General features: G+C 38.8%; 2 protein-coding genes across 6 annotated transcripts in view; both read left to right on the forward strand.

Moving 5' to 3' along the window:
- The first annotated feature begins 1,309 nt into the window (after positions 1–1,309).
- LOC111874183 (60S ribosomal protein L17) lies at positions 1,310–5,188 on the forward strand. The gene is made up of 5 exons (XM_023869510.2): positions 1,310–1,402; positions 1,601–1,688; positions 2,494–2,628; positions 3,907–4,102; positions 4,968–5,188. The coding sequence occupies exons 2-5, from the start codon at positions 1,608–1,610 to the stop codon at positions 5,111–5,113; spliced, it is 558 nt and encodes a 185-aa protein (XP_023725278.1). The 5' UTR covers positions 1,310–1,402; positions 1,601–1,607; the 3' UTR covers positions 5,114–5,188.
- A 4,803-nt stretch (positions 5,189–9,991) lies between these two features.
- Positions 9,992–13,524, forward strand: part of LOC111874579 (dual specificity mitogen-activated protein kinase kinase dSOR1) — a 41,123-nt gene continuing 37,590 nt past the window's right edge. For all 5 annotated transcript variants that reach the window (XR_002844598.2, XR_002844601.2, XM_023870391.2 and 2 more), the window contains exons 1-2: positions 9,992–10,170; positions 12,155–12,386. Coding sequence is in view for 3 of the 5 variants with exons in the window: in XM_023870391.2 (XP_023726159.1) it covers positions 10,076–10,170; positions 12,155–12,386 (327 nt within the window). In the remaining 2 variants the exon portion in view is untranslated. The remainder of the gene's footprint in view (positions 10,171–12,154; positions 12,387–13,524) is intronic.

Genomic DNA, 13,524 nt, shown 5'->3' on the forward strand with positions numbered 1-13,524 from the left:
CTTTCTTCAAGAGTTTTTCAACTAATGTTGGATAGATGACTAGCTTGTGGACTGTCTTTTGGTTTGCAATTTTTAATATTGTGCTTATATGTTTTATATTACTGGCATCCTTCTTTTGGTCTTATGTATTTTTTATTGTTATATTTCTTATAACAGTTATATTATAGTGATAAATCACTGTGTAAATTTTATGTGACTTTGAAATGTGGTGTATCCGCTATTATTTCTTGACATGTCCAATTGTATTCAACTCAGTTATGGACGAATATAAAGTTGAAAGTTGAAAGTTGAAAATCAGTAATATAATATATGAGAGAATAAGGTAGCAAAGACTTTACTATGAGGAATGATGTAATCAAACGTGCAGTTTCCTTATAATGACAGTCCTTTGTGTAGTAATATATCATTTATCAATGTGAAGAAATATGGTAGTCCACCATGTTAGGAAGCCCACTAATTTCCTTTTTAATGTTTTTTTCAGGAGGGTGCTGAAGTGAATACCTGGCAACAGCTGTGTTTATTGAGGTTGACAACTTCTTTGATAGCTTCAGTGGGGAAACGCACGTTAACCTAGGGAAAACGTTGCATTGCTCATTCCACAATAGCAATTCCCATACAGATTATTGGACAAAAGCGAGTTTGGGGATAAATAATTAGATCTTCCTGAAAGATGGTAAATCCCCTTCCTCCTTCATTGTTCTCCTATACAGAATGGGTGGTTAATTGACATTACTGCTATCAAGAATGTGTGGAGGACATTGAACGGGACGGGTTTTAAGTACCTTCCCACCCAAAACCTGAATCAGGATCCTCTTGAGAACATATTTGGAGCTATTCATTCAGACTGTGGTTCTAACAATAACCCAACTCTATGACAGTTTGTAGATGCCCTGAAGGCTAACGTCATCAGTGGCCTTACTTTTATAAGTCTGTGGAGAACTGATTGTGAAGATGATGGTGCTACTCTTCTGGATAACCTACAATCGTTGCTCAGGGCTCCTGATGCTTTTTCACCAAATTCCTCCACAAGTCATGGCAAGGAAACTCTTGATGAAGTTCCTGAGAGTGTACAAATACTGAAGTACATAGGTGCTGCAGTAGAGACAGGTGGTATGTGGTATGTTTCTGCTGTATAAGAGATCAGGTTTGCAAAATTATGTGCTGCTATTCGTGTGAACTTGTGATACCGGATGATGAGCATCACGCATAGGATGGTGCTATGATAGCGCAACTTCTTACCGACCATAGCCTCGGCACTGGCGGCGGCCATTTTGTAGCAACATACTTACAGTTGAATATAGAGGTTGCATTGATGCCATCGTGACATCACGACGGATACGTTGCCAGTCAATACGATCGTATTCGTGGTCTTTCCGGTTGTTGAAGTATTGGAATCTTGTTCGTATGTACATATTTATATAAATCGTAGCCCATCGGGTTTTTAAAGATCGCTTTTCTTCTTGTGTTATAATTATTTCAACATATAGAAGTTCTCTTCCATAATTTTGTTCTAAAGTTTTGGTGAAAGAACTACATATGTAGGCAGACTTAACCGTGTTTTCCGAAACTCTTGCTAACTTGTGATATTCTTTCTGTTTAGAGTAAAGATGGGCCGGTATTCTCATGAGCCTGATAATGCTACGAAGTCGTGTAAGGCCCGTGGGTCAAATCTTCGAGTACATTTCAAGGTAATCTAAAGATTATGTACATAACTGGAAAATGTTATAATCTGCCAAAAGCAATTTCAGCAACATTAGAAGCACCAAAATATCACGATAAGAAGATACAGCAACTGAAAAGTAGGCCTTGAAGTTGTTGAATTTTCAGATTCTCTGGTGGGTAATGCCCAGGAAATCAGTCGTATTTTGGAAATCAGTTCGGCGTATTCAGTGTGCCCACACTTTTTTTTGTGTGTGGAGATAGTTGATTACATTATTTTGGAGAAAATAATTAAATTTTGATAAAATAGAAAAAAAAATCATGACAATGATTTAGGTACATCGGAATACAGCTTTGTCAATAGGTACTAGATGCAACAGCCATTCTAAGTTATATTGCTCATCCACCCACCATAATTTGCGATTTAATAATGTTCGTATTGGTTACCTGTTAAAGGGTCACGCCTGTATACTGTGTAATACCAAGTCCAAGTCACATTGCGACTGACAGTCAGTCAGTTAGTAAGTCTTTGTGTCGAGCCCCGGCTGGGGCTCATGACCAGATATTTATTAGTGTTTGGTATTTATGGTCTTGTATCTGTGGGGCGCCATCTCTGACGAGAGGATGCGTCTGCCTTTTGTATATGTTGCTGGCCCTTGTCAGTGCAGTTTTTTCTCGGGTCTGAGTCCCTTGGGACTCTAGACCATATTTTACTGTTTCAGATTTGAGACTTCCCTTTTTGTGCTATTTGAAATATAATTGATGTGTTTCTCGAAGCTTGAACTTCGGGATAGGGATCTCTAGTTTTATGTTTACACTGCTGTTTTATTGTAGAATACCAGGGAAACAGCAATGACCCTGAGAAGAATGGCGTTAAGACGTGCTGTGCGGTATTTGAAAAATGTCATTGAGCATAAAGAATGTGTTCCATTTCGACGATTCAATGGAGGTGTTGGACGATGTGCACAGGTAAGTGCATTTGCACAGAGATAAGATAGGAATTAGCCCCAGGATGTTTATAATTGGTCCAATGCTGTTGAATGCAATATAACTAAGCATAGAAGCTCTCTATTGCTGTATGGACTTTTACATACTTTGCTTTCACTATTTGCATATCCTTCACCAATAGTGGCAGCAACATGGGCATGTGGCTTATTGTGTGGAGTTTGTTTATTGTGCTGTTTTTGGAAAAGTGGGTTCCAAGTGATGTTAATGTAATGTAAATTGGAATTATGACTACTTGGTGCATATATATTATTAATTTATGTAATTGCGTGTTGTGGCGTGACTTAGTTGCTGCTGATGTTGTGATGTGTCTGGTTACGTTAATGAGAATGAACAGGTTTGTGCTAAGTAAAGACAGGAATAGTGTATGGGAGAGTGGGGGAGAGGGATGGGGTAGGTTTTCTTTTTCTTTTTTTACTCTTTTTAGGTGATGTGGGAAGGTGGGTTGGTGGGTTAGTGAGTGGTTTATTATTATGTGGAATATGTTTTTTGATTAGATTAAATATGAGGTTATGTGTATCTTTCATTTGTAGTTTTTTTATGAATTGCAGTTCCACTTTAATAGTGTTAAACACACTGTGGCAATTTAGGTTCAATTTATGGTCAAAATTTGCACCATAATCTTGTAATGATTTAGTATAAACATGCTTCTGATACATTAATTTAGAATTTCTGAGGAGCATGTTTTGTCTTCACATGTTTTGGAAGTCAGACTCAGAATCTGTTGCGGAACTTCCCCTGCTCTGATGCAGTCAGGTATTCAGAACCCTCAGCTTCTCTCTAAAGAGCCTCCCATACACCTTCCTTATTGGTATAGTTTAAAACTTAAGAGTTGACAGAAATTTTCATTGCCAATCAACAAAAGTTGCTACATGATTTTGACTCTTACATCAAATGCCCTCTGCTCATAGCATGTGTAGCTGGCATTCCTTCCTAACATTTATTGCTCGACTGAGATGTCTGGTATCAATTTCCAAAGCTCTGCCGTCGTGTCAGACTTAACAAAATTTCCAGGAAAAGTGCAGATGGCTACATCCTGTTCGCCTAGCAAGTATGACCTTAAATAATGTTCTGAATGTAAGAATGGGGCTATCTCCCTATGTCTAGAGCTTATATACTTCAAATACAGTAGTCTAATAATTTTGGGCCTGCAACTTAATTAGCAGTTACAGACTTCGACACGCCATAACATACCATTACATAATTACAGCACTGTAATTCATATATATGTTGCCTCTGTAGGCCAAACAGTGGAAAACAACACAAGGCCGTTGGCCCAAGAAATCTGCTGAATTCTTGCTGCAGCTGTTGAAGAATGCAGAATCAAATGCAGATGGCAAGGGATTAGATGTTGATCGCTTGGTTATTGAGCACATCCAAGTGAATCGGGCACCTTGTCTCAGGAGGAGGACTTACAGAGCCCATGGAAGAATAAATCGTAAGTTTTATAGTGTTTAATTCTGTAAATATTTAATCCTTATATTTGGGCTTGGTATGGTAAATATGACTCAAGTAGTTTATGAGAAAATGGACACCAAATTTCTAAATATTAAAAAGTATATTCATTTTTCATCACAGGAGTTTGAAAATGTATGGCTGTGAAGTATAATGGAGATAACCCTGTTTCTGAAATGTATGGGTTAATACTGAAATTAGGTGTAGAAGAAATGTAAGATATATTTTGAAAATGATAAAACAAAATATGTATTCCATTTGTGGTCGCTTGTGAAACTGTGTGATTGGAGAAATTTACATGTGTAGAATTCAGTTTGATGCCTTTTGTATATTTAGAGACAGACTCATGAAACCTCGCCATTTTTTTGTCAGACACTGTACTTCTGGCTCTTAATTAAGCCATTAGTGTACTCATATAATGTAATATTGCTTTCTTTTGTGCTGGTAATGCATTATTTTAGACAAATTTTGAGATTCACGATTTTGAACTCAGGTTCATACGTGCAAAAAGATTGTGGCAGGTACCAGCCAACCAAATTTATATTAGGCCCAGTATGGTGTGGTTGCTTTGGTTTGAATCTAACCTATCATATAGTAGAATTGCATTATTTCTGAAACTTGGAGTGCTTGAATTTGCAGCGTTGCATTTCAAGATGTTAGCTTTCGAAACCAAAAATTGCTGTTATGCACCAGTGGAGACAAGTGTGGGGCATGCTCTTGACATCAACAGGGTATTAAATTATAATATTAAAGCTGTAATTTGACTTGAAAGTTTTTAAAATTGTATTGTCTTTGTTTCATATATATTAATTTATACTTCATTAATACTCATAAAATGTTCTTTACAGCATATATGAGTTCTCCATGTCACATTGAGGTAGTTCTGACAGAAAAGGAGGAGGTGGTTACAAAAGCCACAGAAGAGGAACCTACAAAGAAAAAGGTGTCAAAGAAGAAACTGGCACGGCAGAAGGAAAAAATGATGAGAGATTAGACATAGAAGTCCGAATAATTGTTCAGAGTATTGAAAATTCAAAGAAATGCCAATAAAGGTGTTGTGTAAAAATGATATACATTTATTTATTATGCATTAAACACTTTTTTTTTTTTTTTATTGTGCTTTTCATTATTTTATAATCACAGGTTTTGGGCATTTGATATGTAACAGGGCAGTAAATCATTATGGAATTGCCTGTGAGCGTATGTGGTCTGGGTTATAGTACTAGCCAATCACAGACTCGCATTTCACATAGAATGTCCCTGTGTTGACCTGTCAGCAAGCATGTCTTAACTTTCATTTTGATATTGTTATACCTCTGTATAGAAAGAAAAAACAAAGCATGAAGAAATAGCAGAACTTAAAAGAACAGTGTGGTATCTGTATCACTATTTAAATGGTAGGCTGGCCTCCCGTTGCAGAGATGCTCTGATATGTAAGTAGGAGTCCAGAGAGTTGAAAGAAAATTAATGCTGTTGGCTCTTACAGGCTAACCACAGTAAGAGTATTGGTTACAACAGGGACTTCACTATAGCAACAAGTACCAAAGGAATGCTCACTTTCATAACATTACATATATGAACAACTGATGCATGAATCAAAATGTTTCTTGCATCCTCATTACATGATCTGACCTAACTGGCTGCCACTTTTCCTGCAGCTTTCTGCACCAGTTAAACTTGCAGTTTTTCTCTGAGGTATTTCACGGCTATAAATATCAAAAGGTCCCATTAACCCTCCCTTTCCTCCCCCCCTCTGTTCGACTCTTGTCTAGGAGAATGTTTACAGTATAATCTGCAACCAGCCTAACCCCCACAGCTTTATGCACTGAGAAATGTACAATACATTGTGGCATCTGAACTTCCTCTTAAGGAATTATGTTTGTGTTCTCGCTTAAGTTCATCCAAGCTGTAGCAGTGAGCTGAAAAGAGACTTTGAATGCAAAACTTGAAATAATGTAAGTGTTGAGTCAGTGGCTCATTAGAAAGCAAAATTGGGGGGGGGGGCAGCATGGATTAACTTCTACACTGTTGTGTGTATGATACTGAAGAACAAAGAGAAAGTATGGTCCAGCTGTTACATATGATTGAAGACAGCCTGCATAAAAATGAATGAAAGAAATGCAGAGATTTGAAATCTGCACTCTTTAAGAGTGGTTTTACCAGGAAAGACCAGCTGTTGTACCAACTGATGGAGCAGTGATAAAGAAAACCCCATTTTGAGGAAGGATTAAAAATTCCAGCATTCTCCAGTGTTTTAAATCAAGAAAAGGCATTAGTATGCACAGGATGTGGTGCCATATTGAGTCCCTTCTCATCACAGCATGGTGAATCCTTGACTTGCAGATATGGAGGGAAGCAAATGTATCAGATAGTATTACCCAGCAAGGGGGTTTCCTCCAGATTGGGAGTTGGGCATGGGGCTAACAACTCCTTGCTTAGTAAAGGAAGAGAATGGTGATCTGCTTCAGATTCCAGCAACTTTTTGAATAAGTGGAAGAATTACATCTCTCAGGGTACACAGTACCATAGTACAGGCATGTCCAATGTGTCAGTCACGGGACGATTTTTTGTTGATCTCATAGGCCTATAATTATACATGAAAAGCATGTAAATTAATTTGTAATATAATATGCTTATATTCAGATTTTGAAGGGAAAATACGTATTAAAGTAGTCTGTACTTTCAATGTATGTTACTTGTACAACAAACATCATGTGTTGTGTTATTTTTACCAATATTTTTGCTTAAAGTGAGGTACAACGATAGGAGGGGGTGGAAGATCACTGGCAGTTTTGACACTAAAAAGTCGATCAGAACCTGTTTGAAGTTGGACATGCCTGCCATAGTAGATTGATTGAGGCACTACGCTACGAGCCAGAAGGTCGCAGGTTCAATTCCCAATGAGGTCATTGGCTTTTTTTTTTCTATTGGCCTAATCCTTTCAGCCACATTGGCCCTGGGGTTGACTCAGCCTCTAACAGAAATGAGTACCAGGAATATACCTGGGGAGGTTAAGGGTGGCCAGCACATGAAGTTGATGACCTCACCACCATCTGTGAACCAAGTATCTAGAAAATGTGGGCGCCTCAATGTTTCACAGTCTTATGGACCTCCACAGCCTGTCAAGGGATAGCTTTACCTTTACTACTTCTCTCAGCCACTGAATGTGCATAGGGTTAGTGATGCCAGGCAGATGGAAATACACACAGCTGAGCCATTGGTACCTGAACCTAGTATATTTGAGGTTGAAAATGCTATTGCAAAGTTGAAAAGTTATAAATCGCGTGTTCATAAACTCAGTAATTCTATTTGGAAGAAGGAAGAAGGAAGAATTGCCTTAGCAGTGGAAGGTGTCTATTATTGTACCAATTTACAAGAAGGGCAATACAACTGATTGTAATAATCATTGTAGGATATCACTGTTATCTTCTTCATACAGAGTTTAAACCAATAATTTACTCAGAAACTGGAGAAGAAGTTGGGGTACAATTCACAGTGGATCGTGTGCTAGCCAATCGTAAGCTAGAAACCATTCGCTGCCTAGCAACGACTAATTAAACAGCCGGTGCTAGGCAAAGCCTGAGACAATACGGACAGTGTCATATTTTCTATAGGTCTGACTCTAGGTTATATTCATTCATTCATCTGTAATCTGTCAAGACGACAGGTCCACAGTCTCTTCCAAAACAGTTCATCCACTTGATGCGATCTAGAGCTTTCTCCTTCAAATGAAAATATCCTCTTCTGTCCCCAAGGTCATCCAGCATCTTCTTACGTCTTCTTCTTCGTCTTCTGATCACCTATATCCGCCCCTCTATCTTTCCTTCAATAACTTCTTTTAGAAGGCAGTTACCGTGTAAGATATGACCAATCCAATTATCCTTCCGTTTTCTTATTTCATGTAGGATATTCCTCTGCTCACTGACTCTAAATAACACTTCTTCATTTCTCACATAATCGGTCCAACTGATCTTCTCCAACCTTCTCCAACACCACATTTCAGGTGTTTCTGATCTACTGCCCTAAGTGTCCCAAGTTTCAGCCCCATACAAAGCAATGCTCCAAATGTAGCATTTCACTAGTTTCTTTCTCAAATTTAAGTCCAATTTGCTGGTAAAAGATTCTTCTTCTTGCTAAATGCAGCTTTTGCCATGGCAATCCTAGATTTAATTTCACACGTACACCTTCCATCTTCTGTTAACAAAAGTTATATAAGAAGATACATTGAGTGACCTCCACCGTGACCCTGTTAGTTGTAGGAGGTGACGAAAAGGGAGGTCTCAAATTTGAGACAGTAAACTATGGTCGCGAGTCCCAAGGAACTCAGACCCGAGAAAGACCGCGCTGACAAGGGCCAGCAGCATATGCAAAAGACAGACCCGTCCTCTCGTCAGAGAGGGCGCCCCACAAAAATAAGACCGTAACTGTCAAACAGTAATAATTAATATCTGGACATGAGCCCCAGATAGGACTCGAACCAAGACTTACTGACTGACCATCAGTCGCAATGTAACTTTGACTTTGACTTGACCCATCCTCTCGTCAGAGAGGGCGCCCCACAGAAACAAGACCGTAACTGTTGAAGGTAATAAATATCTGGTCATAAGCCCCAGACGGGGCTCGACACCGAGACTTGCTGACTGACCGTCAGTCACAATGTGACTTTGACTTTGAAGTTTACAGTTCTAGTTCAGTGTTACGTATCAATACAACGTTCAAGGTGTTACAGAATTAATTATTGTTAGTATTATTCTTCTCGGGGGGTGGCGTTACACTCGCGAGTGTCTGATGGGTTGCGGTTTGTATAAAGCGATCAGCGCAGCGGGCTGTGGTGTCCCAAGTCGTCCTTTGCTTGGCCTGCTAGGACGTCCCTTGTATGGGAAGGTAGTCGGTTGGACCCCATGTTGCGAAGTAAGTCGTATGGCATGTCTGGGGCGAGGCTTCTGAAGTGTATTAGAAACTGGGATGGTTTGCTGTCGCCCATGTCTTCTAGTGTAAGGAGCCCGTGGATGCGATGCTCTTTCGAGGGGTTTAGCCGTATCACCAGTTCGGTTCTAAGTGTCATGTATGGGTTGCATTTCGGCGGAGAAGTGATGATGCATCTACTTCCGAGGCGTAATGTTGGTCCAATTGCGAGACCACGTAGCAGAACTTGGTCTGCTCGCTACTGATCCTACCGATGCAGCCCAAATTGAACTGTTCTTCGCCTTGAGCGAACCAAACTGCTGGTCTATCGGCCCAAAATGGCGGAAGAAGCACGTCAATTCTTGATGTCTCTGTTCGTACTGGGCTCCTTGTAATACCGGAATCGTGTTGGTTTGAGTCATTTTGGTCTTGGTATTCTCGTCTGGTACGTGGTTCGCGTTATAAATTCAGTATCTGCATTACGTTCTTTTGCATAAGGTCTTCTATTCGACCGCTGTCCACTATTCTTGTATTGTCGGGGTCACCAATGCAAACAATTATATTGTTTTATTTTGAAATATTTGTTGTGTTGACTAGTCCCACGATACACAGCAGGATGCATGCAAGAAAGCTTTATGTAATGCTTCTTTTGTGTAAGGTGACTTAAGATTGTACGTATTTTCTAAATAAAGTTAAAATATTAATGTGTTAAATATTTAAATATCAAAGTATTGAAGACTTTTATTGTAGTTCGAAGCCTATGTTTGACTAGTAATCTGTAAACAGTCTAGCTGCAGTTAGTAATACGTGTGTGCAAATAATCCGTAATGTGTAAATTAAGTTGAAAGTGGCTGCCGGCGCCTGGCTGCCCCAGGGAACTTATCTGCCGTTGGTACTGCTGACAGGAGTGCGTTCAATACGCATAGTGCAATTCGAACGTGCGTTGAAGCTTTGTTCGAGCTATTTGGTGTGTCAATGGAATGTAGTCTTCGTTTGTATTTGTGGATGTAGATTGAACTATAGTCTGGCGGTTTGGTCGTTTGCATTTAACATGTCCAAGAACAAATTAAATTTAACTTTGCCACCCGGCTCGGTAAACCCTGTCTCACCAGTACTTGTACATGTAGAAGCTCCAGTGGTGCCAGAGTAAGTAAAGATATCAGGAGTCTGATATAACGTTTCTGTGTTGGTAGACAACAGATGGAAATATTACATGTACAAATAAGAAACAGATCTCGAATTTCTTAGAGTAACTGAGCTTAATAAACGTCCTGATTTTTTTAGCTTTACACGTAAAGTTACGAAATGTACCGTAAGAAAAATGAGTTTATTTTTGGGGCCGATCATTTTTTTATTTTTCCAGGCCCTTCAGAAAAGAATTTACATTTGATTTGGCCGAGTCCAGTAACCAAAATAAGGGCTGTGGCGTGTGTGTGTGTGTGTGGATTGTATTAGGACCAAAGTTTCAGTACTTCACGCCCCATTCCATGATGCGGCTGCACCCCTAGCCCCATTGCTCCTTTCCATACTACTCATGCACAGACCAGAGGACAGGTTTAAATTACAGCCTACAATCTTAGCTTTACAGGGTGTTCCATTGAGGTAGAAACATGCAGCTTGTGATAGAGCAATGGTATAATAGCTTTGATTTTTGCCCATTGGCCTTCTTGGTGGGGCCAGTGGGTAGACCACTGAATGAAGGAAACAAGTGTGCTATTCATTTTAGTCATTCAGTACAGTCTGTATCAGTGAAGCATTTTGGAGGCCCGATATTGTCTTGTGACTTTGCTACATAGCAGCATGCAGCACACTTCTGGTATTCACATGCCGATGAGAAATTCAAATGCTTTTACACCAGATGTATCTTTTGTAAAATGGCCTACATGAAATGTGACATAGCATGGTTCATAGAGTGGATGGGCTTTACCATTATCTGCCTTGGAGTTCCTTTGTGGCTTGTATCAGGCCTGATTTTCTACATGTAGTTCACTCTGCTTGTTACCTTCTTATTGCTGCTGGTTGCTTCCATGGCATATTCTTTGACCTTGAAGATGGCTGCAGTACATTCTTCAGAAATGTCAATGGTCATCTACCTAACTACGTAGCAGAACAACCCAGATCATATTTTTGGAAATAGAAGCCTCCCAAGATTCTAACGTGACATAAATTAGAGAAAATAATTAGTAATTGTAACTTAGTAACTAACTACTTAACTAACTATGGAACTAAAGCCTTGAGAAGTTGCCATATGCTTAGTCACTCAAGAATTTTCCAACATTTCTTGGAACCTGAAGGCTCCCAGCTGTGTTCGCAGGAGCCCTCCAGTGGTCCCTGTCCTGAGCCAGATCGATCAAGTTCATACCACCTCATCATATCTCTCTAAGATTAATTTTAATATTACCCTCCCATCTATGTCCTGGTCTTCCAAGTGGTCTGTTTCTTTCTGGCTTTCCCACCAATATCCTGTAAGCATTACCATTCTCCCCAATTCATGCTATGTGCCCTGCCAATTTCATTCTCATTGACTTGATCATTCAACACCAGTAACAACTGCAACAGCATTTTTGCAAAGTTTGTAACACTCTTAGAGAGGTATTCTTTGTAAATACAGTTTTGGGAAAAGAAACTATTCCAAATTTTATACAAAAAGCAAGTTACCATTTACATTCTGTATATATTTACATAGAGTCTTTGTAAAATTGGTTTTATTACAACTTTTTACTACAATTTTTGCAGTCCCTTGAATTCTTTTCCTTTTATTTCACTTCAGTTTACAGCAACATTTTTACATGAATATTTCTATGTTTTCCAATTTCTTTCAGTACCTAGGGTCTATACTTCTCATGTCTTGAATAAATAGATGTTTATGAGATTTGAGGTTTTCTCAGAGACTGAAAATTTAGATTGTGAGCTATGAAACCCAGAAGTCTATAATATCTCTTAGATTTTTTTTTCCTGTCTTCTAAGTACATCTTCATAACTACTGGAGGAGGAGTGTTTCATATTAGTACAGCTGATTGTGTCTCTGATATTTTTAGTGAAGACTGCATTTTCACAGGTCTGCTTTTTTTGATATTTCTAGAATTATCTGTAGACTCCAAACATTAAATAGGAAGTACTTCTATTTTAGGCGAGGTACTTTAGTGGCAAAGACGAGTATTGAAGCACTTCAGGTGAGACTGGAAGAGCTTCAAATGGATGATACACAACGCAAACGCATGGAATTCTTCCTGTGCCAAAAAGAGAAGATTGGTGAATTAAGTGATGATGACTTTGAAAAACTTGGAGAGCTGGGCACAGGCAATGGGGGTGTCGTGATGAAGGTTATGCATCGCTCTAGTGGCCTTATTATGGCCAGAAAGGTAATTTTTTTTACAGATACTTGTTGCATTTTTCTTGTCCAGAAATAGCATCTGCACTTGTAGTTTGCCCATAAAAGAATTCATAAGAAGGGTCAAGTTTTCCTTCTGTATTAATTGTTTAACATTGGTACAATTACAGTGTTTGATGATGATGATGCAGTATGAAAGAGATGAAAGATTGAAATCAACTATAAGTTCGTTTTGTAGAAAGAAACATCAGATTCATTAATGAGCATCTGACTTAAATCTTTCTATCTTTTTGTGACTACATACTTAGAAAGTTTAATTTTTTAGAAACCCAACATCTGCATGTGTACTTCATTCATTTCATTCATAACCATCTGCCATATGCAGTATATTTTTTATGTGCATCAGCTGACATTGTAGAAGTCTAGGTAATAAAAACTACTTCCTGCAGACTTGTTGACTATCACATCATCCAGATTTCTGTTGATCATTTGTTATGCTAATTACTGGGCAGTCTAATACAGTATTGTTTCAAAAAATGGGCACAAACAGGACATTAACGATTATCCTACGGGCATTTAAATTCCGGTAAAGGCAGCCGTACGGAATATATTTAAATACCCGCGATTAGAAATCCGTAAAAACTGTAGTGACTTACTAAATTTGCTCCTATTTCTGCAATTTCTGTGATGAACGAAATAAACGCTGTTTTTTTCTCGAAAGAATATAGAATCAGATATTGTAAATTACAGATTGTATGAAACATGTTAAAATTTTTGCACTGACTCCAAAGAAGAAATTTCCCAGTTTCTTGTTTCTGTGCAAGAATCCATACGTTATGGATACCCCTGAATGCAAGTTGCCTGATGAGGACACTTGTGGAAGTCACGGTAATACAACGGATGTTGTGTCTAGAGTTTATCTTAGGCTAAATGACGTACTACTACTAGAATGTGGACGGTGGACGAATGATATAAAGTCACGTGTTGTTGCATATAGAGTTCTTCTAAACAATACGTGTACTGTTCTTGTAGAGTTGAAGGCTAGCGTTTGTTTTATGAAATCGTGTTACTGTATGAACACACACCGTAATAGCTTCGTGGCTGGAAGCGTTCAGTCGAGCGTAATTTCAAAGTGTGATCGTACCATGACGTAATTCTTGTGGAATGAA

The sequence above is a fragment of the Cryptotermes secundus genome, unplaced genomic scaffold, assembly GCF_002891405.2.
Source record: "Cryptotermes secundus unplaced genomic scaffold, Csec_1.0 scaffold314, whole genome shotgun sequence".
In the NCBI taxonomy this organism is placed as follows: Eukaryota; Metazoa; Arthropoda; class Insecta; order Blattodea; family Kalotermitidae; genus Cryptotermes; species Cryptotermes secundus.